Below are 26,766 nucleotides of genomic sequence, written 5' to 3' on the forward strand. Positions count from 1 at the left end.
AGCACAGAGACCCGGGGAGACGTGAGAGCAGCTCGCTATCAGCTACGTGTGTTTACAACAGAGAGCAGGAGGGAGCACAGACGTCTCACTCTGCTGCTCTGTGCTGCGACTCTGCTGCTGTTGTGGACTCACAGAGCAGACACTTTCACTTTTGTAGTGTCACAATTGTAGCGTCTGACGTCCAACTAAGAATTCATAATACGCTTAGTATTTTTTTATTTTACAAATTAAATTTTTTTTATTTGATGAATGTGAGGGCTGATACGTGAAAATGAACTAAATGGGTTTTATTTATATTTACAAACAGTAAAACAACAGTGGAGGTGGTAGGCAAGTAATGTAGCCTAATTGGTGTATGCCAGAACACCATTCACCATTCATTTTATATGCCATTCAGTCAAAAACAAAAACCCCTGAGTGGTGAAAAGGCTGCTCCTTTAAAGACATTTATACATATTGTTTCTAAACAAAGAAGTGATCATCGAACACAGACAACATATCACATGATTTACACATGTTTCCTATATATTTCCTTAGTATACAGGAAGATATAAAGTACTACAAAGCTTCTTAACTGATACAGGTACAGATCAGTGCTGAATACTAGAAAGATTGAACACAAAAGCATTCACAGATGTAAATGCGTAGGTTCACATCAAAAAGTATTAATGCATGTATCAAATACATGACTTACACACTCTTATATATGCATAACGTACAAAAAATAGCCTGTTAACACTGTTGTTATTCTAGATGTTTTTAGTATTTAAAAAGTCTTAATTCTAATTACTTTAAGCTTATTACTCAAAATACGGCTCAGCTTAAAAACAAACAAGAATAAAGAAATTCTCACAAGCAAACAGCCAGACCTCCTGCACACTTATTCACAAACCACTCAACATCTACAGGTGACTGAACAACCACTCAATTAAAAACTGGATCAATTCCAGATGAATCAAACTCTCCATGTGAGTCCACACAGCTCACTGTAACTCTTCAGCAGCTTCAGTGTCCAGACAAACTATTTCCTTAACAAGAATACAGCAAAGAGATAATATAGCCTAATGTGCTGTGGATATATTCACACAACAGCCACAAAGACACATTTAACCACCAGAAAAGAAATTAGCGACCAAAAAGACAGACAGAGAGAGAGAGAAGGTGGATCTGACTCACGTTTTCTGATGTCTTCTTTCTTTCATGGAGATGAAGTATTCATGTCATAACGTCCCACTGCATTTGGTTGCTGTTGGTCATTTTGTTTGTTTGTTAACAGAAGTTTGTCGCTGCTGGTTAACCAGCCTGATATCATTAGCAACAATGACAAACAAACTAACTATTTTGTTTCCTTTAAATTATTTTGTTAACTTTCAACTGTTGAGAGGAGTTCACTTCAGAGCAGCAGCACATCGGGCCGCTTAACCCCACCATCGTCCCGCTGAGGGTCCAGCCTGGACAGCGGGGGCAGCAAGGCCCGGCATCCTCCCGGTCCAGATCCGTTCTCCCGTCCTTCAGGGCTCCTACAACAGGCTAACTGTTGTATTGGCTAAGCAGCTGTCTACTGCTCGATAAAAAAGGGAAACATAAATCTGAAAAAAGGAAATTTGGACAGTTGAAAAGGCCTATATAAAATATATTTTAGTAATGTGTTTAAAAGTAGTTTGCAATTTGCATGTTATAATTTATTTTCTCAAATGCTACTGTATTAATCTATCGCTTTAGCAGACAGTGGTAGAGAATTGAAGACAAAATTTGGAAACTGTCAGTGGACCAATGCAATGTCAATATTTGATTCTGGTTGTTGATTAGTTAGAGAGGCCCTGCTCCCTTGGAGTGTCATTTTATGTGTTTTGGCCAATAACAGATTAGCATTAAAAAAAATGAAGTGCATTAAATCGATATAAGAGATCTCGCCCCAAGGAGGACAACAGTAGCCCGTCCTCTGCTCTCCTCTCACTGCTCCTCTTTCCCCTCTTACCTGCCCTGCAGGTGTCACTGTTGAAGCAGTTTAATCAGAATTTCAAAAATGGATTTTTTCCAAAGAAGACAGAATTATTTTATAAATGATACTGAGATTTGGTAATGGTTTGTGTCAGCCAGTTACTCTTTTTTTTAAATATTTTGATCTCCCTCTTGCTTCTCAAAAACACAGGAGCAACCTCCTCTGCCTCTATGGACCAGCATCCTCTGTCATGGATGCTAGCTGGCTTAGCCAAGGTAGCCTGGATACTCTGGTGACCCTGTAGTGTCGCTGCCATCAGAATGACAAATGAGAGACCCACAACACTGACCGAGTGCAACATTATTATTAAAATATGCTCCTCTATCTCTGTAGTGAAATGATACTGCATCTGAACTGTGACCAATTTGTGACCCCAAAACTGAGGTATATACCAAACAACATGATCAGCTCAATGCTTTCAGACGAATACTAGAGCTGCTGTCTTCAAAGCTGCAGCACCACGATTTAGGGAACTTCCAAAACATCCCATCTAGGCTGGAGGTGCAAGGGAAGTAATGTGCATGCTACACAGAGCAGACTGAAAATGTCTGGTCAGACTTTGACAAACACTCTCAAGACTTTGCTCTACTCGAGCCGATGGCTATATTCATGTGCTTTCTGTTTGGAGACGACACTGAGGTTGATTTCCTGGCCTCAAAAATCACTTTCATATGAACTTGTCTGCGCTGGAGATCTTTTCACTGCAGGCTGACATTCAGTTGAACTCATGGGCCCATGCCGGACAGTTTTGGAACTTAGTCACGGAGGAAAAGTGTCCAAACATGAGGAAATGTGCTGCTTCATTGACTGCATTTTTTGGCTTGACTTATTTATGTGAGTCAGCCTTTTCCCACATGAAGATTATTAAGTCCAAATACTGTTCCACCATGTCTGATGATCATTTGGAGGCCTGCTTGAGTCTAGCTACCAGCAGATACTTTCCGGAATATGCAACCCTGGCTGACTCCATTCAGTGCAAGTCATCAGAATAAGGTAGGGACCCTAAATCTATTGAAATGTATTGTGATGTGGAGGGTCCATGCAGTAATGCAAGGTGCATTTTTTATGTGTTTTCAGTAGGTTCTCCTACATGCTTGCAAGGGGAAGGGGAGAAGGGGGAGTATTTAGTTTGTTGCAGTCTTCAACCACATCACTAGATACCACTAAATCCTACACACTGCACCTTTAATACAGTAATTTCAGTACGAGGAGTAAGTGATTCACATTAAAGGCAATTCACTCATTTTTCCCTAATTAATATTATTAATATTAGTAACTTACACTCTATGTCTCATTAACTTTTCTTTTAGACACACAAGATTCACAAATGACATAGTAAAATGTTTAAAATGTGCTTAACATGCAACTTCGTTTCTAACTCAACTAGCAAAAACAGACCTGAGAAGCTAGTTTACTGCACTCCTGGTGTTCTTTTGTGTTGCTTCACTGCAGATTTTTTTCACTTGTATCTATTTATTTCTTGACTTCAGGACTGTTTTATTTCATTCTTCCAGTTTCTCTACTCTCAGCACTGTTACACAGAGCTGCTGTTTAGCTAAATGTGTTTTTTCCTCTTCTGCGATGCGCACACTTTCCCTATTAATCCAAGTTCGCCTCGGAGGCTGCACTGCAAGACTTCCTGTCAGATTTAGTAAGAGGTGAGACTCTTTGACTGGTTTATAACTGTGTAGTTTATGTTGTTGACCAATCAATAACCAGGTTTCTGTCTAAATGTAATGTAATTTTAACAAAATTTCTAGAAGATCAGCAAAAGAAAATGCAGTTTAATGCACATTTCCATCCTCTACAGTAAATATTAGGATTTAGTATTAGGTTTGATGAGCCAAACAGCTAGTGGCGCTAATTTTCCAGTTGGGTGCCATTAAACCATTTCAGAGAAAGAGGGCGCAACAAGACGACATAATAGACCTTTTTCACAGCAGACATTTTGACCTGTCATTAGCAGGAAAAGCACAGGTGGAACTGATGACACTGATGATGGCTCAGATCCATTCAAGTGCCCAAGGAGGTCATTCTGGTGAACCATGATCACGCACTATACCAGGGTCATGAATTGGAAACAACTAAATTGGATTCAGCCCTCGTGAATGTGATTAATTGCACCTGTGCTTTTCCTGCTTTGACATGTCAAAATGTCGGCTGTGGGAAAGGTCTGTTAAAAGAGCCCCAGTCAAACCTCAACCAACAGTGCAGAAAACATGATGGAAATATGATTTTTATGTTAGTTACATATATTAATCTTTGGAACATTACAGTCATTGATCTACACAGTCATTGGTGAAGCATCATGATTTATTCTCTATGTATATTTCCATTGCACTTTGTCAAATTTTGCTTTTATTGATACACTAATTTTTCCACCTCAAAATCAATATTTCGAGATGTCGGTTCCTTTGAGGTTTTTTTATTTGGAAGTTGAAAATTTGCATACAGACAGGTGGATGGAAACCTACCTAATGACTGCTGCCCGCTTGAATTAAATCATTTGCGCCTGTACACACACACCTACCCAACACACACAAATGTACATTAAAGATGACTAACATCTGTTCATGTATCTGGTAAAGAAGTGAGTGTCTTGGCCTTGCTCAGCCTGGATAACTGAAAAAACAAGTTAATTTGATGGTGCTGTTTTGCCAACATGCTAGTGTGTTAGTATGTACTGTATATTATAATATGACTGAATTTATGTTCAATCATGTAGCAAATATCTGTATTTGCTTGATGTTCACTGATGTCTCCATGTTTGCATACTTCCACTACCTGCATGTCTACATGTACTGTAACACACAATGACATTATATTTCAGCTTCATCACAGTTCTGAATGTCAAAAACATAAATATTCCTCAAGATCTTATTGCTAACAAGATTTTTAAAACAAGACTAGGATAACTTTTTATTACTAGTGTTTGTATTATAGGCAGTAGGAGAGACGAGGGGGTGGGCGAGAGGGATTTGATCCTCAGGGCAGAACAAGAACACATGTGGTTGGAGAAGCAGGGGTCATAACCACTCATCTATCTTTTAGCACCCATGTCAGTAACTTTTACAATCACTTATTGAACATGTGCCAGCAAAAAGTAACATCTCAGTGGAAAATAAAATAAAACAAAATCTGTTCAGATCTCTTTCACCCATGAGTCTTTGCCCTGTAAAATAGAGGATGTAGATTTAGTCCTGTTTGATGTTTGGGATGTTTTTCGATCATATGTGGATATTTCATGGAGAAAAAGACTGTGTGCACCTCGGCCAAAGTCAAATAGAGCACCTTTAATTCAGAGACAATACAAATCAACCAGAAGGCCAGTGTTTGTACAGTCAGATAGTGCCTGCACCTTGCAGAAGGTTCATTGTTTGCTCACAACTACACTAAATTTGCAGCATATGTAAAATTAGTCTGTAAATTCTCAGGAAATCATCAAATGGTCTGAAAATATAGGTATGGTGCAACAGAGGCACACAAGAATACAAACCAACAGCACAAAGAAAATAGGAAAACAGAATGAAGGACAGCGGACCAGCGTATAGAAGAGAGAAAGCTTAGCAGGCATAGAGACAGAAAGACAGACAGATTTTCAGACAGGCGGGCAGACAGATAATCTGTGGACTCAAAGGAAGGGAATGTCATTGATCTCCCTGAGGACAATACAATACTGGGCCCTCTGTGCACTGTTACCATCAGCCCTACACACATACACACACACACACACACGCTCACACACTCATACAGGGGTCAGACCTTTTGGGTGTGGTGGTGAATAGAGTCTAATTCCTATTCAGTCAGTTGGAAGCTAAGTCTATAGAGATTCATTGTCAGGAAGCATTACCCAGCATGCCACACACCACATCAGGCTACATAACCACTATACGTTCCTTTCATTCATCACATTCAGTACTTAAACTTCATGTACACATACTTCATCATCTATTCTCATGCAGTTTTTTAACAATTAATGATAGTAATTAATATATAAAGTGACATCAGAAAACAGACAAATCATCACCCTCATCCATCCATCAGCAGTTTAAATGGGAACCATTGGTGATTATACATGTATTTGTTTGATATGTGATTATACCTTTATACAATACCATATTACTAGCAGAAGTGACAAGGGAGGTCAGAATGAACATGAGCTATATCTTGATAGAGCGCTACAGCTGACTCCATTGACACAAAGGAAATGCCAACCTGATTGCATATACCAAATGTATTGTAATCAATAAACTGACATACTATAATACAAACAACATTATAGACTTGATTAGCTGGTTAGTTTTCAAGTTTTCACTGTCATGTATACACACTGCTCTAAATCTGTGCTTGACTCTTAACATCAAATTAATTCCCTGACAGTCTGTAGGAATGGTATCTACATCTATCAACAGAATACAGATTACGTGAGAACATGGTGTATAAGACACTTGCTGTTGGTCTTTACAAACTTGTCATTTGTTTGATTAAAAGCTTTGTGAGTGGTGAAGGTCCGAGTATACATCTTGACACTTATGTGGGGGTGTGTTGCTGAATACAAATTGAAATATATTGTGGTTCTGCCAAGCGAGAAAGCCTCAAAGATGTCTTCTTTTAAGGAGACCCGAAGACCTTGTACCACACAATCAAAGTAAGACTCATACACGCACAGTTTTAAATGTTTTATTTGTATGTTCAAGGATAATGACACATGTCAAGGCTTTATGATAAATGATTGAACAAAATCAAGTGGGCTCAAGTGAACAAAATCTTTAGACTGAAGTCTGCTATATGAATATATTTATTGTCTGGTACCAGACAAGTGAACATGCTTTATAGAATAGCAAAAGTATATACAACTAGTAGGAAAAAAACATCTAAAACAGCTCAATATCGTAGAAATGTCTGCAGAAATCACTGGTTTTCAAATATACCCTAAAACAACAATGTTTTTCCTGAGAGGAAAAACTGAATTCTCTCTTGACAAGCATGTTCCCATGCATTATCAACGCTTTAGCTCGGCCCCATGGTGATTAAACATTTTCTGCACATGAGGGACAATGTTGGCTGTCAGTTACTTAAAAGAAATGTTAAAATTGGAGCTATGGTTCTTGGAGAGGCAGATTATATAAATAATGAACAACGGCTGGAAAAAAAGAGCCAATTACAGAGAGAGCAGGGAATGTAACTGAGCCCTGTCAATGTGAGACAGAAATGGACAGAGATCGATTGATGGGGTTTCAGCACATGTAAATATTTACAGCCTGACTAGTCGATACAGAGGGAGGGAGACAGTGAATGTTGAAGAGAGAGTGGAAGACGAAAAGACAGACAGACACGCAGAGACAAAAAACAAGGACCGACCCGAGCAGAAAACAGGAAAGTAATTCAATGTGCACTCACTGCCGCACACACACACACACACACACACACACACACACACACATGCTCATGCACAAATGCACTGTGATAATGGTGACATTTGCAGTGCGGCGGTGGTTGTGTGCGGCTGGCTGATGGCCTACAGCGATGGCCTTTAGAAGAGTGACGGGCCAAAATTACCATTAAGAAGCAGCAGTATTAACCCTCCTATTATATATACACCGCACACTCTCTCTCTCTCTCACACACACACACACGGTTCATTGCCATCTATTACTGCTCTATGTGAGTTCAATAGCTTAATAACCTCAGTGTTGGAAAGATGTGATTGCTCTCTTTTTCTCTTCTCACCCATCCATCCCTCTCTCATCTGCTCCTGCCTCCATTTTCTACTTCCAGCAGCCGAGTACTCTCCACCTCCATCTCCACCTCCTCTTATCAATCAATTTTTCTTTCTTTCTTTCTTTCTTTCTTTCTTTCTTTCTTTCTTTCTTTCTTTCTATTTTTTCTGTCCGAGATAGATAAGAATGTGTGTAATGGCTGTTCTTTCTGTGATTTACCTGAGACTGTTGTACATGTGTTCACTGAATGTAACCATGTGTCACCAGTTCTCGCTCTGTTGAACGAGCTATGTGTGGTTCTTTTTTCTGTGGTGCTGTACATTCTGGGACTATTGTATTCAGTGAAAAACAAAACAAATAGTGTGCTGATTAATTTTCTGTTTGGGCAGGGTGAACTGGCTACTTAGCTCACAATGAGGAATAAAGTGAAGGATTGTGGGCCAGTAGACCTGGTCTTACCGTTGAAGGGGCCGGTCTCTGCACACCTTAGGGCTGAATATGCTTATTACAGTCTGGTAAATGATATTGTTGGGTTTAAGAAGGTCTGGTTTGGTCTGGGCTGTTTGTACTGTTGGGGAGGAGGGTCTCTGTATATGTATCTGAATGTGTCGGCTTGATGTCATGTTTTTGTATTTTTGTTTATAATGGAGTATACTGGTACAGGGCTGTGTGTGTGTGTGTGTGTGTGTTTGAGGCATGATTGGTAGATGGTGTAAGAGGTGTCTTGCCCTGATCTTCCCTTATCTATCCACTACTACCTCTTCCTACATCTTTCTCTTTTTCTCTGCCCCAGCTATCTCCATGTCTTCCATGTTGTCTAACTAGATGGAGTTAATAAATTACAGTAAGATCTCTGCTATGACCATATGGACCATGCACACATTAGCCTGTACAACCAAGTTTCCTTTCCCTCCTTCTTAAGCAAGTACTTGAATTAAAACACCAAAATACAAACCAAATCATGGATAGACGGTTGTTGTTTCTCATTCACACCAATGGATACTTAATCATCCCATATCTTAGTGCAGTTGCTGGTTCTAGAAGTTATTGTACATGGCTTCCTCATGACTGGTCTTTCAACAGGTGTAAAGCGTACAACAGGCTCCAACTAGTACAAAATGTAACCACTCAACCAGGAAAAGAGATCATATCACTCCAATTTGTTTTAGGATTCATTTCAAGATTATATTGATTACTTTTAAGGTTCTTTGTGGCCAGGCTCCACAGGCAGTTATAGTTCAGTTGACCTCTCCTTACCTGTCCATTATTTTCCTTGAAATAACTTCTTAAAACTTATTTCTATCAATTAACCTTTCAATAATAATGTTATTTTGTATATCATATCTTTTTATCTTATGTCTGTCTTGCTGGATTCAGCCTTCTTTATTTTATTCCTGTATTTTTTGTTTTGTGTAAAGCACTTTGTAATTGTTTTGATAAGTGCTATAGAAGCTAATATGTTTTCATTATCATTTGGATCAATAATTTACTTTTGTAAAAGAAATGCTAATATGTCATGTCATATGTATGTATGTATTTGTCATATAACAGCCTAACAGCTGGATTAAAGCTGGTTTGCCATGTTTTAGCCTTTACGTTATCTGTGCATAACCCAAACACCACTGCAGCACGGGGCTTCACTTGATAACAGAAGCTTTTCCTAACAATGCTGACCTTGGCAGCAGGAGAGAGACAGGCAGGCAGTAACCAGATAGACAGACAGACTGGTTGACTGGCTGATTACAGTATTTACTGGTCAAGCGACTGCACGTAGCCTTGATGCATGTGTGTGTGTGTGTGTGTGCATTCAAGAGTGTCTAAGCGAGTGTGAGAGAAAGCTTGTGCTCATATGTGAGACTTTGTGTATGTGGTGTGTGTGTAGATGTGTGTGTTATCAGGGTAGTGCAGACTCTGCTGTCCAGCGGTGTGTGAGATGAGACAGAACGAACGATTTACCACCACGAAACACTAAGCAGACCATTAAACACACACGTACACACACACACACACACACACGTATGCACATAGGCACAGAAACACACAACCATCCTTTCCAGCTACACAGTGTGTGAAAGTGTGTGTACATATACAGACACACACTTTCACTCTTATCTGTTATACCACACACATAACACACACACACATACCGTAGGCGTACACATACTCATATTTAGCAGTAGTGTTATCACAGTTCACTATTGGTCCATATCTTGGCCAGGGGCAAGTACTTGGGCCTGTATGATGACAGGCATATCTGCAGATGGAAAACTAACCAGCCACCACTCAACCTCACAGTACACACTCAAACACAACACTTTGCTAATACTGAGCTGGGACTCAATAATGGATCCCTGTGAAGAAGCTGTCTTTTAACTCATACTCTTTCAACAGGCAGGTCAGGAGCAGGGTCAACTGCAGACAGCACTCTGGAGCTGGAGTCAATGTCCAGCTGAAAAGTAAGGAATAAACCAATGAAAGAACTGAGATTTTTTTCCCCACTTTAAACAAACTCCACCCTTTGCTATTGTTCCTTCTTAATTTTGGAGCAGTTTCTATCAAAACCTAATTAATGCCTTTGCACTAATCAACTGAACCGAGCGCGAATTCTGCAGCACATCTGCAGATTCCTTGAGTGTTTTTGTTCAGTATTAATGCAAGAAGCAATGTGGGCCTTTTCATTTTGCATGATGCAAACTCAACATGTTATTAACTATGAATCAGAGAACTGCATTGGGAACGCGAGCAAGAACAGCCTGAACAATATTCATTAAAACTGGCATATGATTCAAACGAAAACAAGGCCAGCACAGCACAGCCACAAAAAGACTACCATGCTGTTGTAATCTGAAGTCATTTTGCCTGCATGCTGGTATATGTGCAAAATAGGCAGATAGAAAGCAAGGTGGGGTGTGTTTTTTGTAAATGCATGTTCATAAAAAATTTGAGGAAATGTGGTTTATCATTTCACTTTTATTGGAAAAGCTACATAAACTATTCTGTAGCTTCCAAGCACATCTCAATAAAAAATCACAACTTTCTCACCAAATTCCAAAAAGTGAATATCAAACTGTCATAATTTAAAACTTTAAAGTAAAAGTAAAATTAAGTAAAATTCAACTCACTCTTGTAGCAGCTCACTGGCCCATTTGCTCAGGACTAAAACTTCTCCTGCCTCAGAGTATATGAGAGGGTTTTCACTGAGCTTCCTACAATCACCTTCAGCAAGAAATTCTCCTTTGAGACTATAGATGACATCACTATATTATCACCACTTTTTCCTCAGTATCTGACTTCAGCACATTCAGAGCTGTATATTTGTAAGAGGAACCGGTCTTGTGAAGAAACTTCCATCATTCTATGGGTATAATCTCTTTATTGGCCTATTTTCTTTTAAATGTTAATCCGTCACTTCTCATACCAGATTTGATCTATTGATATATTCAAGTAAAATACTTATATTATTGTAAATAGCAATCCAAATAGGCCTCAGCACAGACATTGATGGAGAAAAATAAACAAGCACAAATAATGAGGCTGTATGTGTACGTTTTGTCCAGGTTGGAGGCTGTTCAGCTGTTTATTTTGGCACTATCAGCAATGCTGCTCTTATAATCCCAATGGAACCAGACTGAATAAACCCATCTATTAGGCTGATATAACATCATTTATCAAATGCTGCTATGGCCTAAAGTAACATACATTTTCCCATTTACAGGTTCAAGGCACATAGGTATCATATCTCACCCAACTTCTCTTGTATGCGGCTCAAAGATAAGATAGATACATCATAAATTAAAACAGTTCCTCTTCGCATGTCAACCACACTGTAGACTCACAGAGGTCCCAAATGGGGATTTATTTTTTACCCTCCTAACAGGTTATCAGAAAGTAAATTGTTCACATTGCTTTTTTTGGGTGATGGCAAATCTCGTAAAAACTGAGAGAACAATGGCAGGAGCTGCTTAAATGGGATGCATGACACATATTAAATTCCCTATTCCCTCCAAGCTTCTGATGAGAAAATCCCAGCAACCCGAGGGTTTTGTTTATTTTGGGTATGATGCTAAAAATGTGAGCTACAGAGGTAAAATCTGAATATTATTCATATAAATTTCCCCGTATCTCGAGTGACTTGTTTTACTCAAGCTTAAAACATACGCTTTCTAGACAAAAGTACAACAGCACTTTATTTTTATTTTTTGCAAGAAAAAAAAAACAACAAAACAAAACAAGTTCAAATCACGCAGCTCCTCCAGGCACCTTTATTGCGTGCTCTACGTTCAGATTTTGTATCTTATCTGTATGCAATTATCAAAAACACAAGTTATTGCCAAACAAGGGAATTCTATTGATCAATCATTAGTCTTCATCATCGCCCCAATACACAGACCAGCACTGCAGACTCACATACATACTCTAAATTGAAAAGATAACACAATTGCTAAAAATAAACAGCAGATAAGGAAAGGAGTTGTTAAATTATTGAAAAAAAAATAGCAGACTGTTAAAAATCTATTTAGGTCTCCTGAGAACCCCCCTGCCTGCTGATATTTGTTTTGTTCCATTCGTTCTGTTTTTATTGTCTAACTACCGCGGGCCAAACCATCACAAGTGTCTTAGCAAGGGGTGGGGGTGGCGGGGCGAAGGGGAGGGGGTGGGGGTGGGGGGGGGGGGGGGGGGTGTTGGGGAAGCAGCCAAGTTGAGGCAACACTCTGCTGCCGCTTTCCCAGATTTACATTCAGGAGCCATTTTCTCATACGGCTACCCAGAATTCAGTCTGTCTGTCTCTCGCTCTCTCACTCTTTCTCTCTCTCTCTTTCTGTCTGTCTTGCTGTCTCACTCTCTCCATCTCTATCACTCCGTTCATTATCACTGTCCACTCCACAAGAGAGTAAAGGGAGAGAAGCAAGGGGTAGGGGTGGGGGGTGGGTGGGGGTTTAAGAGGGAGGGAAGTGGAAAGAAGGAAAAGGTGAGAAACAGAGAGAGAGAGAGAGAGAGTGACAGATTGAGATAGCTAGAGAGAGAGGGAGAGAGAGAGAGAGAGAGAGAGAGAGAGAGGTACGGAGAGCTCGAGCTATCTGCTGAAATATTCATGTTGGTGCCAGCAGCTTTTCCATTCCCCGCTCAGCAGGGGGCTGCTGTTTGATACATCCATTGCTCTCTCTCTCTCTCTCTTTGCTCGGCCCCTCTCCCCTCCCTCTCTCGCTCCCTCCCTCCCCCTGTCTCTCTTAACTAGTAAGGTTAGCAGATAGTAAATGCTCATGGAGAGATGGAGGACCGGACAAAGCAGCCCTGCCTCTCAGGCTGAAAACATTCCACACTGGAAAAATAACTTCTAGCATTAAACACAGTTTTTTTCTCTCTTTTGAACTGTGTTACAAAAACACATCTTCTATGTTTGCCATGTTCTATAATATTACCAAAACATAGGAGAAAATGAAAACCAAATAATAGCACAGTAATTGATTTTTATCAGGGAAAAGTATCAGCACATGACTAACATTTAGACTTTAATATAAAGGATTTAAACACTATTGTCAGATGCTACAGATATAACAATATATGTTAGGAGGTGATATACATGTGTTTATACTGTGGTAACTATCACTTTAATATTCCTGGGTGTGTCCTGTCATTGTGGGCAATGCTGCCAATCAATAAGCAGGACTACTGTGAGGTAATATTGGCTTTTTATAAGATTTCTACATCAATGTGAGGACATTACTTGATTTGTCTGATACTTAATTCACTTAAATAAACACAAACACTGACATTTCTTTCAGTTTATTTCATCTTTAATAAATTTTCCATTGATTTTCCAGTAAAGTAATGTAATATGTGTCATTATCATGACATAAAATTAAATATATTTCAAGAATATAAGGCATTACCCACATTAGAAGGTTAATATTGCTGAAATGTGGCATTTTAGACAATATCACCAAGAAATAGCTGCCAATCAATGATGTTTTGAACAATATATCCTCACCCTGTTACACTCTCTGCAGTAATTAACTCAGAGTTGACAAGGTGAACAGCAGCCACGGCTTCTCCTCAATGCTTCCCTAATTAGGGGCATGCATTTATTATTTTGCACTGAGCTCCAACCTCAAATAGCTACTGGCAAGTTTACCATCATGTCACATTTTATTTAATGAAGAATTACTGTTACAGCATGTTGTGAACAGAAAATGAAAACTGAATGGCTCCTAATGTCTTACAGTCAGGGGTGTGACCTTTATTGATACTGTTATCAAGGTTGACAGTGAAGAGTGAATGAAAAGAGAAGAGGCAGGTGAGAAATTTAAAGATGTCATTTCATGTATTACAGCATATGACTGACTTAAGACTAAAAATATTGTTTAAATGACAATATTTGGTGTCCCAAAGTCTCATAGTTGTTGATTTCACATGACAAACAGACTTTTCTGAACAATTTCAATATGCTCAGGACAAGTTGAAATGGAAATGTCACATTATCCAAACACTGATCCAGAGGCCTTTCCACACAGCCAAGAAACTCGTCCAAGGGAAACACTGCGGAAGACAAAAAAACAGAAGTTGTAGTCTCAGAGGGCGAGGTTGTGCCTTTCAGTGAACAACCGCATCATTTTATTTAGAACTGATGTCAAAGCATTTAAACAGGGAGGGGCTGCCTGTACGGTTATTGTGGGTGCATGCATGATGTGTATGCGTGTGTGTGTGTGTGTGTGTGTGTGTGTGTGTGTGTGTGTGTGTGTGTGTGTGTGTGTGTGTGTGTGTGAGTGTGTATGTGGTTGCATTTAACCAACACATGTGTTGGGGGATGCGGCAGATGTTGCAGAGGCAAGGATTAGTGTGTGTGTGTCTTTAAATGTGTGCATTAAAAATATCTTCACCACAGCAGGAAGCCACAGTGGCCAATTACAGTGCCGCATCTGGGCTAGCACACATTTATTAGTGTGTGTGTGTGTGTGTGTGTGTGTGTGTGTGTGTGTGTGTATAGAGGCGATGGGGAGGTTCAGGCAGAGTTCAGGTTATTTACATCTTAGCATGTAGAGTTTCAGTAAATGGTGCAGCGTGAGTGTGTGTGTGTGTGACAATGGTGAGGCTTTGTGTCACAGCAGCAGAATCTAAACACACACCACGAAGAAGAAGACAGAACAGGGGAGAGATAATTAGAGGGAGAGGAGAGTAAATACAGGGAAGCAACAGAGACAATGGTGAGAATGGAAAAGACACCTTAAGGAAGGGAGGTAGGAGAGAAAAAAACTAAATAAAAGCTCTGTCATTTCCAAGAGAGATATGATACCTCTCTCTCCTTCTCTAAACACTCAGAAAAAAAGGTACAGAGTGAAAGTACAACCCCAGCAACAAAAGGTACAACTCTGCACATTTTTAGTCTATTGCATAATTCCCTCTGGAGTCTGTGGAAAACTAATTCTGTTCATTTTATTTTCAATTAAATCTCTCTATGGTGATTACTTGGCTGACTGACTAACTGTTCTGGATACTTGTGAGCCACTGGAAGGCCTGGGTTCACTTTAAATTCATTCAAATGAGGAAGTGGAAGACAGCGCTGCACTTTTTTTCCTTTAAAAAGTCAAACAGATATCATGTTTTGTTTACTTCCTGTTATATCTTTCTCCGTCTTCATTATTGTTATCATCATCCATTAAATGATCAAAAATCTCATATAAGGCCAAGGGGATGAGCATGTGTGTATGTGTGTGTGTGTGTGTGTGGAGACTTACACTGGAAAACATAACAAAAGCAGAAAATAGAAATATATGCCCCCAGTTAAACCATTAATCACCTGTGTGCTTCCAAGCCTTTGTGGTATTTCAGGAAATTAAAGGAGAAGCCACTGAGACAATAGAGCAGAGCTCCATCAGTAATTACTTTGGAGAATCTAAGGAAGTGGCCATTAGGTTATTGATGAGTAGAAAAGCCGGCTGTATTGATATTAATTTTGATGAGGGCTATGCGAGATCATGCTGGCTGCATCTATCAGATATTCACTGATATAAAAGGAAAACCTTTCAATCTTCAGCATATCCTACATGGGATTACTTTTGGCTACAATTATGGGATTTCCTGGTATTACAGGTTTTCCTGTGTACATGAATACATTTTGTTTATCTACTGTACACGTTCCAAAATATCCCATTCATGCAGCCTCTGCATATTAGTGAGTAGTTAAGAACATGCCACAAGTAATGAACAGGAAACTGTACTCTTAACATGTTGTTATGAAAGCTAGTGTGGACAAACAATAGCAAGCAACATATTAAAATACTAATATAAACCATGATTTTGTGATAAAATATAATTAATTTACCAATTCAGAAAAACGATTGATTCTACACGAGAATATTCCACATTGAAATGTGTAACAAAGCAGAATTTTCTCTAAAACCCCAAACTTTTTTAAAGTTGGTTACGTTCAGTCTGTCAAGAAACAATTAAGAATGTGCTCTGACATTAGTAAATGACATTGAGATTGTGTTTCCAGTTTTTAATTAATAAAATGAAAAGTGAAATGACCCCAGTCCTGCTGCGATAATTAGCTGTTAGACAGCTCGTATGGAAAATCTATTGGCCTCAAAGACAGACTAATGTGTCTGAGTTCAGGCTGCCAATCCCGTATACAGAAATTTATTGTGTTGGCAATTTATTTTTTTTACCATATTGGCTACATGTAGCCGCTGACTAGCACAAGGAGGATGAGAAAAGCAGGCCCATTGCTTCAATAAATGTTGAGAGAGAGTAATGCAGAGTATAGATTGCTGCAGTGGATATATTGCTGTAGAGAGCAGAATGTGCTCAGCGGGGCAGAATTAGTCCATCAAGTAGCATAAGATAAAGCATGTAAAATATCCGCTCAGATAATGTGTGGCTCGGGATACTGACTGCAGCAGAACACCACAAAGCATCAGTTGTTGGTCTTTTTGTTTGCATGTGCTGATGGGGAGGGAGAAAGTCAGGTTCACCCAGACATCATTTCTGTGTGCTTCACTGCCATTAGATTTTTTGTAATCAACAAGAGTGATTTTATAGTCATCTGGTTATTTCAATCACTCGGTCCACTCAGGGCTATGATTATATAGCCTCCTGGAGAACTGCTGCTAGAGCCTAGAATATCTAACTTCACTGATTAAATGCAAATACAAATGAAGTGAAAATCAGTTTTTCGTCATCTTTCCAAAAAAAAGCTTAAATTTGTATATTAATATAAACATTTGATGATCTTTGTTCTCTCTGTTCTAAACTTTCTATTCTGTTCTAAGGGAGAAAAAACACCATCAGCAAAGACAGGAGCAGTTAAAAATGTTCATGTAGTTTGCAGTCAAACTGTCACGTCAGCATGAAACATTCAACTATCCAAGTTTTTGTTTTGTAAATCCAGGCAGGCCCCCTGCATGTCTGTAGGGAGGAAACATTCAGGTAATTAACTGAATCAACCATTATCATAGTGTTGCCACCTCTTTATTAACAACAAACAATACAGAATAAATGAGTGAAAACAACAATTTAGACGCCCTCAGTGCGAACAGTCTTATTGGCTTCTTTTGTCCCTGAACTGTGCTGTTTCCTCTAAAGTGTGATTTACTTTCTGTCCATGTGTAACTACTGCCCCCCAGTGATCAAAGTCACTCACTGCCACTCGTAGCTGCACTGCAGCACGGGCCAATCTTTTTTTTCTCTGGTAGTGGTCAGAATTCACTTAAGGTTCACAAGGTTTCAGTATGATTTTGGCCTTAGATTAATTTTTTTCACTGAAATCAATCAACTTGCACATTTGCAAAACTTGAGATATTTAATGCACCACAGTGTATATTTGTTACCTTTATGTTGTTGTCAGAGTCACGTTACTGTTCATTCTAAAGCAGGAGTGGGTGGGATTTTTCTCTTGCTGGTGTGTTCAAGGATGACATCTGACTTCTTAGAGCAGGTTTCCTCTGACGTAATAAAAAGAACATATTCACATTGGCCATTCCTCATATCCATTTCCTTGTTTGTCTTCTGTTTTCTTTTTCCAATGATGCCAGTCTTTTTAGCAGCCCTAAATCAGTTCTTGGATATTGACAGATGCTTAAATGCACCACAAAAATAAACCACCTGACTCTCACCTTACTCAAATGAGAGTGAATATTTGCAAATTGATTTTCATATTATTGCTGAAAACAATGACAGCCTGGAATGTAGCATTACAACCTAAATAATCAATAAATGTAGTCAAGGGGCTAAAACCTACACAAGTATCAGCAGCAGAACTGTCATCATCAGTGTGTCCTGATATAGACCCCCCCCCTCCCCCTACACACACACACACACACACACACACACACACACACACACACACACACACACACACACACACACACACACACACACACACTCACACAAAGCTCCTCTTCTTGCCTCAAGCTGTGAATACTTCTCAGGGGACAGTCATCTCTATTTCTTTCACGACTCTGAAATCCACCTAATGGCATCCAGAGTATCCCTGATAATAAGAAACCTTCTCCAACTCCATATTATAGTAATTTAGATTCTGTTGTAAACATTTATTCCATATTTTTCCTGATTTTAAGCACCAAATTGATGCTACAACATAAATTGGTTAAATTGTGAAATGCCCATCAGAGAAAAATACAGTAAATTTACTTTTATACATTCTCACTGTCATTTATTTACTTGAGTCAGTTATTTTTAAATCAGGGCAAAGGAGGGCGGGCACTCCCAAATGTTTGTTTATGTAATGTTTATATGTGAGTTGAAATACTGTATTTATCAGATCACAGAGGGGTGTCCTTGTTGGATTCCGGGACAGGAACACAACTTCCTCTGCTGCAGCAACAACCTAACTGAAAGCACATACGGAAAGTCTGCGTCAGTGCACCATGGAGAGAGACGCTGTGGTGTTGGCCCGCAGAAGCCCCCCTATACCAGAGTACAACACCTCAACCTCCACCTTGGCCTTCGACCAGCATTTCACCATGACTGCCAAAGGAATACTTCTCATGGCTGAGATAGTAAGTGTGAATCGACTTGAAGTTTTAAGGTTTTTGAAATTGCAATTTGACTTAAAGACAACCAGAAGAGACTGTATGATTAAAAAATGCTCAGCAGTAATGAAATCACAATAGAAATGTTGACTGGAAATTACTGGAAAACTGATTCAACGTTTAATAATCATGTAAGGAAGCGGCAATAAGTTTGATATTTATAAGAAGCATTAATAGACAAGAAGAGTATGTTACAGTTATGTTAAAAGTTCACATTGTCTTACCATGCACTTATGAAGGCAGGCTTCGGGTTTGTAAAACTATGTATAAAACGTTTTTTTTCTATAACATCAACTGAAATTCATGGGAGTGACAAAAATGTATTTTTGTGGCATTCCTCAAGCCAAAGAAAAGCTAAATGGAGAGCATTTTTTTCTATGAAAATAGGAAGTTAATCAAAAACATCAAGTGAATCAACTCTTCCTCCCTTCTCTCCCTCATTGTCTCTCTTCCTCTCCAAATCAGATGAGGGAAGAAGTCAGGGCAGCCTTTCTCAAAATACAGTCTGGCTGGCTGCCATGCAGAGGCTGGGCAGGCCACAGTTGGTGTAATCTGATGGCAACAAGTAAAAAAAAGAAAAAAAGTACAATGTAATGCAGACACACTGTAAAGCTGTTTATTTTGGAAATTACATAACATGGACAGATGTGTTCTCTTGAAATCATAGATACATTATATGCTGTCAAAACTATGGAAATTACATCCTGAAAATACAGCATTTAACTGCAAATTCTAGGTTTTGGGTTCAATTAATGTGACAGATCAAAACGTTTCACTAATTCATCAGTTTATGTGATGTTCATTTGTAATCTGAGATCACATTTGGAGAAAAAAACCTGCTGCGCATGTGATATGAAACACGCAGCAAGAATCTTCTGTTGTGAGACAGGAAGGGTGGGTTTGGAATCGTGTTGGAAGCGGAAAGAGATTTAGTTGCTCACTACCACATCCCTTTGAATCAGAGGAGCTCCATTGAAATTTCTGTTGGCAAAGTCACCTATCAAGTGCCTCAAAATGCTAATCTCAAGATATGCACTTTTCATCTGCACTTTGTGTCCCGTGTCTATCTCCTTTTCATGACCTCAAAACATTTAACTGGTGAAATCGGTGAAGGATCTTTTTGCTCAGTATTTCATAGAAAGAACAATATTTTCTCTACCCAGTCTAGTCTGTGAAAAAGTACACCAAAAAACAGTGTCATACCTCATTTGTCTCTAGTTTCACTTTTTATTACTTTCTTTTACTTTCATCTCTCAGTTAGTTTCATTCACAGTGTGATAATGTAACCCTGCACTTCCAAACACATGCGTGAACTCTGAGGTAAATCAAGAAGTGTTCAAATTGATCTCCTCTCCTCTCCTCTCCTCTCCTCTCCTCTCCTCTCCTCTCCTCTCCTCTCCTCTCCTCTCCTCTCCTCTCCTCTCCTCTCCTACAGGTCTTTGGTATGTTGGTGTGGATTCTGGTAGGGGGCACAGAGTATTCGTCTCTGCCTGCTCTCTGCTGGGTGATGTTTGTTTCCATCTTGTGCTGGGTTCTGACCATTTGCCTGTTTATAATTTACCTCACTGGAGTCCACAACAGGATACCACAGGTCCCCTGGACTACAGTGGTAATAGACACACACACACTTGTCCTTGTATATTAACAGAGCGGTCTGACTCTTTATCTGTATTCACTATTTGTGTCTTTGTGTCCTCTAGTCACTGTGTGTGCACGGTGGTGCTACAGTTTTGTACCTGGTGACAGCAGTTATAGACGCTCTCTCAGTCACGCAGGCCATAAGGGGGCGACACAACTACAACTGCTGGGCAGCATCTGCAGTAAGAGCACCCCCGTCAACACAATCTGATGAGGGAGATGTTTTTGTCATGTGAAACAAAAAAAGTTTGAATATGAACATAACACACAACAAGAGTAGCTCAGTGTCAACAAAGTGCAGGCTGCTTCATGGTTTTGTTTTTTTTTTAAAAAGAGGAATATTACAGCAACCATGTGTACAGAATGACCTACAATTTCTGCCAAAAAGTGACTGCACTCACTGTGCAGTAGCAGGCCAGGAGGACACCATGGTCATGTCCTCTGTTTTGTTTGAGGATGACTTTGTTTTGGATTTTAAGGCTCATTCTTATATTTTTTCAGATTAAAAATAGTTAAACTTAACTGTCATGGGGAATAAAATAAGTGAATGAATTAAAAAGAGATTTAGTATTTCTCCTCCAGAACTACAGTATATTACTGGTGGTATGTAGAGGGCTTTGAAACAGCTTTGAAACCACCATGTAGGGATTTAAATAGAAGATATAGTATAATTGCACTTTTGAATGAATAAAGAATTTTGTTATTTTTGACTAAAAGGTGTTGACTATGTGACAGTTCATAGCCACATTTTGGACACACAAATTTGTATAAGAGATTTTTTTTTAGTATTGAGTGAATTATGCTTCTAGGGTGTTCAAAAGCTATTCTTATTGTTTTGTTGTTTTCTCCCTCTCTTTTCCTCAACTTTTCCTTTTCATTCTTCTCAGTTCTTTGCTTTTCTGACCACACTGTGCTATGCAGGAAGTAGCTGCCTGAGCTACCGTGACTGGAAAACCACAGAGGAGGAGCAGTAATCTCATTACTTCTCGTTTGAAGGCAACATTGTTCACACTTTCTCTGAGGAGCATGTCCGTCAGAGAGATCCATCCTGATTCTCTTGAAGTCAAATTAAAACTTGTACAGCATTATAATCAGTTTGTCGTGGTCATAATGAAAAACCTTTGTTGTATGTCACATGGAAGCAGAGGGGGACACTTGCTCTCAAATTGTGCAATGATGAAAAATGATCATGAGCATGGTTGTTGTTGTATGTTTCAGGCCGTATGTACTGTTGTAGTGTCTTGCATGAGACTCAGAAACATGGATAAGTTTTGTGATACAAACCTTTTCATATTCTTTGTCTTAAATCTTTGTTAAATTATTTTCTTCATGATTATTAAAGCTGAAGATGCTTTTGTTCAGGTGTTTTATGGATTTTATTTGATTTCCACAACATTGTTATCACAAAGGGAAAAGAAATACAGAAGTATGTTACATGCAAGAAAATTATATATTGCTGCATGTATAACATAGCACAGACTGAGCATTTGACACATTTCTCCAACATTAGAAATAAAATCATGTGTATATAATCTCATCCCTATAATAGGCATTCCTAAAAATACATGTTAATTTTATTTAATTTTAAAAGTGCAAAATGTGCAAAATGCTTTTCACTTAATGGCCCTTCATGTGATATATGATAAAGTTTTGGCTGTCATACATGACCTGCAATTTTATTTTTTATAAACCATTGTCATAGACACAATTTTCCAGTGATTTTGATTCAAAAACTGGCACAATATTACCCAGCGTACATATGTTAACACACACTTCTGCATTAATCTAGTTAAGTAAATAATTCCTTCATGTAATCACATACGGTGTATTCACGGTTTTTAATTATTAATCAGTATTGGAATATTAATCCTTTCTTCAGTTTTTCCCATTAATGGCTGGTGCCAGTGCTGTTGCCTTGATCCATGAAGACCACTCCCCAATGAGCCCCCAGTGAAGTAATCCCATTGCTGTTGGAGCGGCCGCTCAGCAGTCTGAGCTCTGCGTCCGGGTGGATCGGGTAGAAGTTAAAGGAGGTCTGTAACACAACGTCAAATTTTAATACACAGTATGACCATGACTATTAGTATTGATAAATGTAATAGAAAGGGCAGAAGATTGACCTGCGTTGGCTGTCCGACAATCAGAGAGCGTCCTCTGGAGGTCACAAATATTAGCTGATAGATGTAGTTGGAGTGGTATTTACCAGAGATCTGAAACATGTGAGATTATGTGAGCACATCAACACAGTTGGTAGATGTAGTAAGGCCTTGATAAGAATGAATAAATGAATAAAATAATACATTTTACACATAATGATAGATGGATGCTGTGTAGTATAACAGTTCATTTATCAGTTAAAAGAAAAATGTTGCTACAACTAATATTTCTGGACTGATATAATAAAATGGACAATAATTTATAAAGATATCTAATAGATGTCTTAGATGTTGATTAGAGAAAATTATATTGTATTAAAAGAAAACAAAACTGAAGCACTATAGAGCAGACTCCACCTGGGATTATACCAAATATTTCAGCATCAATGAAATCTCTCACCTGAACGATGACCTCATCGTCAAATAGGGCCAGTTCATTTGCAGTGCCAACACTGTGACCAACCCTGGAAGACCAAATGTAATCATAGCGCAGCTGGATCCTGCAAGAGAAAGTAGAGAGAAAACACACTGTTAAACACTCATAATGTAGATATTGTAATGAATCCAGCAAGAACACGTAAACAATAGAGAAAATGCATAAAGAGCAGAGTTAAACACTGAATGTTGAGAAAAGAGGTGGAGGTGTACAAGATTAGAGGAAAGACTGACCCAGCAATGTAAGCGCTTGTTCTCTCCCAGACTCTGACCCCTGTGATCCGTCCCTGCCCCTCTGTGGAGAAGGAAGTGCCACTACCACCTCCAACAGCTCGGGAGTAGGAGAAGTGCACCAAAGCAGCTGGAGCGTTAAAAAAAAACAAAAACATTCAATCAACATCATAGGTTAACATCATTTTTATACAAATATCTCAGTAGAAGCTAGATGCTTGTGCAAAAAGTACAGAAATGGTGTAGAAAGATGGTTTCAATTCTTACGTTTTGCCAGGCAGCTGGCACAGAGCACAGCAAAGAAAAGGAGGGAAAACATTCTGGTGTGAGAAGGCGACACTGAAACAGACACCAAATCATTAAACATCATCATTATCATCATCATCTATAGAAAATGTTTCACATCTTAAACCAATTTGGCATTTTAGAAGCAGTGACTCAACAATCTCTACATGAGTTTAAGTCAGTGTAAATAATAATAAAATAATTACAATTTAAATAATCAGTTTCCTGAGCCACACGATAAAGTTAGTCCACTGTAAAAAGAGTTACAACTTCCAGATACAAATGTTGAAACTCACCTGCAGTCGTGATCACCTGAGACGAGCTTGAGTCGAGAACAATTGGTGAACTTCCCTATGACACTGGCACTTATATCTCCCTCCCTCCCTCCCTCTCTCCCTCACACAAACAAACGAACAAGGTGTCTGACATTCTTGATGGAAAACTTTTGACGAATGAATAATGGCATAGCTATTGTTTCATTTTGTTAACAAGCAGTTCTGGGAATTTGAAATTGAACCAGGAAGAAAAGATGTTAATGAAGTTGAGTTCAGTAATGTGTTCAGCAACATATTTTTCATCAGACTTACGGGAAAGGAATCATGTTTATTGCATTTGCACGTTATTTTTGCCACCTCTTATGAATTTGTACCCCATTAAGTTAAAATGAGGGTAATAAATTAATAGTTTGCTTCTAATATTAGTGTAGCTTTGTCTTTATTCAGTTTAGGGTCAGTAAAATAGAAATTTTAACTGAGTTTCAAAGTTCATTCTTGACCTTGGAAACAGCAGTTGACAAAACAACATGGATGATGAAGATCATGCAATGTGATCAAAAGCTCCAGAATAGCTGGTAAATTGACCTTGATGTGATTTTTATTTTCATGTTGTCTTGGTGCTTATTTGTGTGGTGGAAAACCACACCACACCCTACCGAAATTCAATTTTACAAAAACAAACAAAGAACAAAGAAGCTCATTTACAAACTGCAAATGTGCCGGTGTGTGTCAGAAAGATGACATATTTGTTTTTTATATTGTTTTTGCACAAATTGATTTTCAGTTCTGTGGGAGATGATATTTCTTGCTTTCATAAATGGCATTTAAAATAGGTTAAAACTTGTAATGTGAAATTTTGTCTTTTCCTGTTTAAAATCATTTGAAATTTGCTGTCAAATATGTATGACTTTATGACTTATGTATGACTTTTGTTCAAGACAGTTCTGGATTCACTTTAATGTCATTTAGATTTATTCAAAACAGAAATTCATCAATAGTTTAACAACCTTTGTCAACCTTTGACAGAAGTGATTATCATCCTCCTGAATCAATGGAACGAGACTTGACCTGAACACGCGACATGCTTCAGTGTCACTTACAACCAGAAATTACGTAAGAGGAAAGTTCTGCAGCATTGTTTTAACTGGTTTTACTGGAATAACTATTCTTATAGCACATCCTGATACTCATCTATTCTTTCAAACGTCCTGTTTGTGAACTCGGGTATGAATGGTGTGTATGTAAAGAAAAAGATAATAGAACACATTCAAAATAGAAAAAAGTATATATTTACCTTCAGAAAGATTTACTTTCTTTTTTGCGTCCATCTTGACAATTTTGTTTTTGTTTTTATTGTAAGTTTGTATTGTTTGTATTTTCATATGTGTGTGCAGATGCTCACTTATTTTTCTGATCTTTATATTTGGCTTGCTTTGCTTTTTCTTGTTTTATTGATCAATGTAATTTTAAATTGTTGTTTGTTTTATTGTCCATGTTTTTGTGTGGACTCCAGGAAGACTAGTGACCACTTTGTGGAAACTAATGAAGCTAATGAAGCTAATGAAGCTAATGAAGCTAATGAGGATCCAAATAAAGAATAAAGAATAAACATATGTATAGCTACAGCATGAGCTGATATATTGAAGCCAGCCATCATCACTATGCACAGCAGTTTTCCAAGATGGAAATTTCTTTGCCCAAGATGTTTGATCCATATTGAGATAACAGTGAACATATTAAAGTAAAATATATAAACCAAAAATGAATGGGGAAAAAAGAAGTGAAAGCTGAGAAAAAAGAGAGGTGCCGTCATTGACTCGTGGTTTTGGACTCTTTGTGTTACACCTTTGTCCAGTCCTTTTGGTCATATGGTTTTGCTCATTTGATATGATTTGGATTGTGGGTTTAAAGGACTGTCTTCCATTATTAGTTAGCTCATAATGTTGTGTACCTAAGTTTATATCCATGTTTATTCTTTGACGGGTTAATGTGCATACTTGGTTTGTGTATTTTTGTATTTTCTGGGTTTTGGTTTTCAGTTTCCCTCCACATCCCTCCACATGTCCTGCATCAAGCTTGTTTTTCCCAGCCTGCTGTTACCTTCACAACTGTATCAGCTCCCAACCTGCCCTTGTGTCTTGCCACCTGTTCCTTGTTATTTGATTAGTTCAGTTTGTATTTTAGTCCTGGTTTTCAGTTCAGTTTTGTTGGATCCTCTGGTCTGTTCTCTTCAGTCTTGTCCGGTGCTCAGTTTTGCCGAGCTCAGCCAGCTTTTTGTTTTGCCTGCACGGTTCTGAAATAAAGAACTTTTTCATCAGCCTCGATCAGCCTGCAGCCTCCGCATTTGAGTCCACCTGCTCCGCTACTCATAACAGGTGCAAGGCATTAATGAGTGTGAGGGACAATGTTCTTAATTACAAGCAATGAAAAAACTGTACAGAATGGTGCATCTATGTTACTTTATTATTATTATTATTATTAAAACAGATATTGATTTTGTAAATATGGATGATGCACAAAGACTGAATTGGCTGTTCACATATGAAAAAAAAGAAGTGCTGAAATAAGCTGTGGATATGTAATAGTTCTTCGCTATGAACAGTTCATTTGGGATTTTGCGTTTGTTTGTGTTTTTTTTTCTTTTCTTTTTCCACATGCTTCTGTATGGTGTGTATTACCAGAAGATGTATGTTTTATAAATATTGGTGTCTTGTAATCCCATGTTGGATGGACAAGATGTTTGACATGACACAGAAAATAAACTTTTTTCATTGTATTGATAACTTGTTGGCTTTGTGTTTTCTGTAGCTTCTCTGTCGCATAAAAAATGACACCCTTGAACATTCCAGTGTTATTCTCTTATGTTGTTGTTCCATTGTTATTCTCACATACATGACTGTGCAACTGAACAAGACAAGGAAGAGATCGCTGACAGCAAACATATCTAACCTCAGACAAGACAGAATGCTGCAT

General features: G+C 38.5%; 2 protein-coding genes and 1 long non-coding RNA gene across 5 annotated transcripts in view; 1 reads left to right on the plus strand and 2 right to left on the minus strand.

Moving 5' to 3' along the window:
• The window catches only part of LOC122988211, a 50,948-nt gene extending 49,321 nt beyond the window's left edge, over nt 1–1,627 (minus strand). The window contains exon 1 of the long non-coding RNA XR_006404733.1: nt 1,177–1,627. This is a non-coding gene — a long non-coding RNA (uncharacterized LOC122988211). The remainder of the gene's footprint in view (nt 1–1,176) is intronic.
• A 545-nt stretch (nt 1,628–2,172) lies between these two features.
• Nucleotides 2,173–21,674, plus strand: cmtm8b (CKLF-like MARVEL transmembrane domain containing 8b). Of its 3 annotated transcripts, none has more exons than XM_044357956.1 (6): nt 2,173–2,995; nt 10,114–10,178; nt 18,503–18,740; nt 20,209–20,382; nt 20,474–20,593; nt 21,299–21,674. In XM_044357956.1, exons 3-6 carry the CDS (start codon nt 18,609–18,611, stop codon nt 21,383–21,385), a joined length of 513 nt encoding a protein of 170 aa, XP_044213891.1. In that variant the 5' UTR covers nt 2,173–2,995; nt 10,114–10,178; nt 18,503–18,608; the 3' UTR covers nt 21,386–21,674. The 3 variants fall into 3 exon arrangements, with proteins under 3 accessions (XP_044213891.1, XP_044213893.1, XP_044213892.1); XM_044357958.1 differs by having other exon boundaries at nt 18,539–18,740; XM_044357957.1 differs by lacking the exon at nt 10,114–10,178.
• An 89-nt stretch (nt 21,675–21,763) lies between these two features.
• Nucleotides 21,764–23,883, minus strand: LOC122986664 (zymogen granule membrane protein 16-like). Its single transcript, XM_044357955.1, has 6 exons — nt 23,815–23,883; nt 23,501–23,572; nt 23,237–23,363; nt 22,968–23,067; nt 22,532–22,621; nt 21,764–22,446 (listed from the first exon to the last, which is right to left on the minus strand). The coding sequence occupies exons 2-6, from the start codon at nt 23,550–23,552 to the stop codon at nt 22,300–22,302; spliced, it is 516 nt and encodes a 171-aa protein (XP_044213890.1). The 5' UTR covers nt 23,553–23,572; nt 23,815–23,883; the 3' UTR covers nt 21,764–22,299.
• Nucleotides 23,884–26,766: the final 2,883 nt, after the last annotated feature.

This window comes from Thunnus albacares, chromosome 8, assembly GCF_914725855.1.
Source record: "Thunnus albacares chromosome 8, fThuAlb1.1, whole genome shotgun sequence".
NCBI classification, from domain to species: domain Eukaryota; kingdom Metazoa; phylum Chordata; class Actinopteri; order Scombriformes; family Scombridae; genus Thunnus; species Thunnus albacares.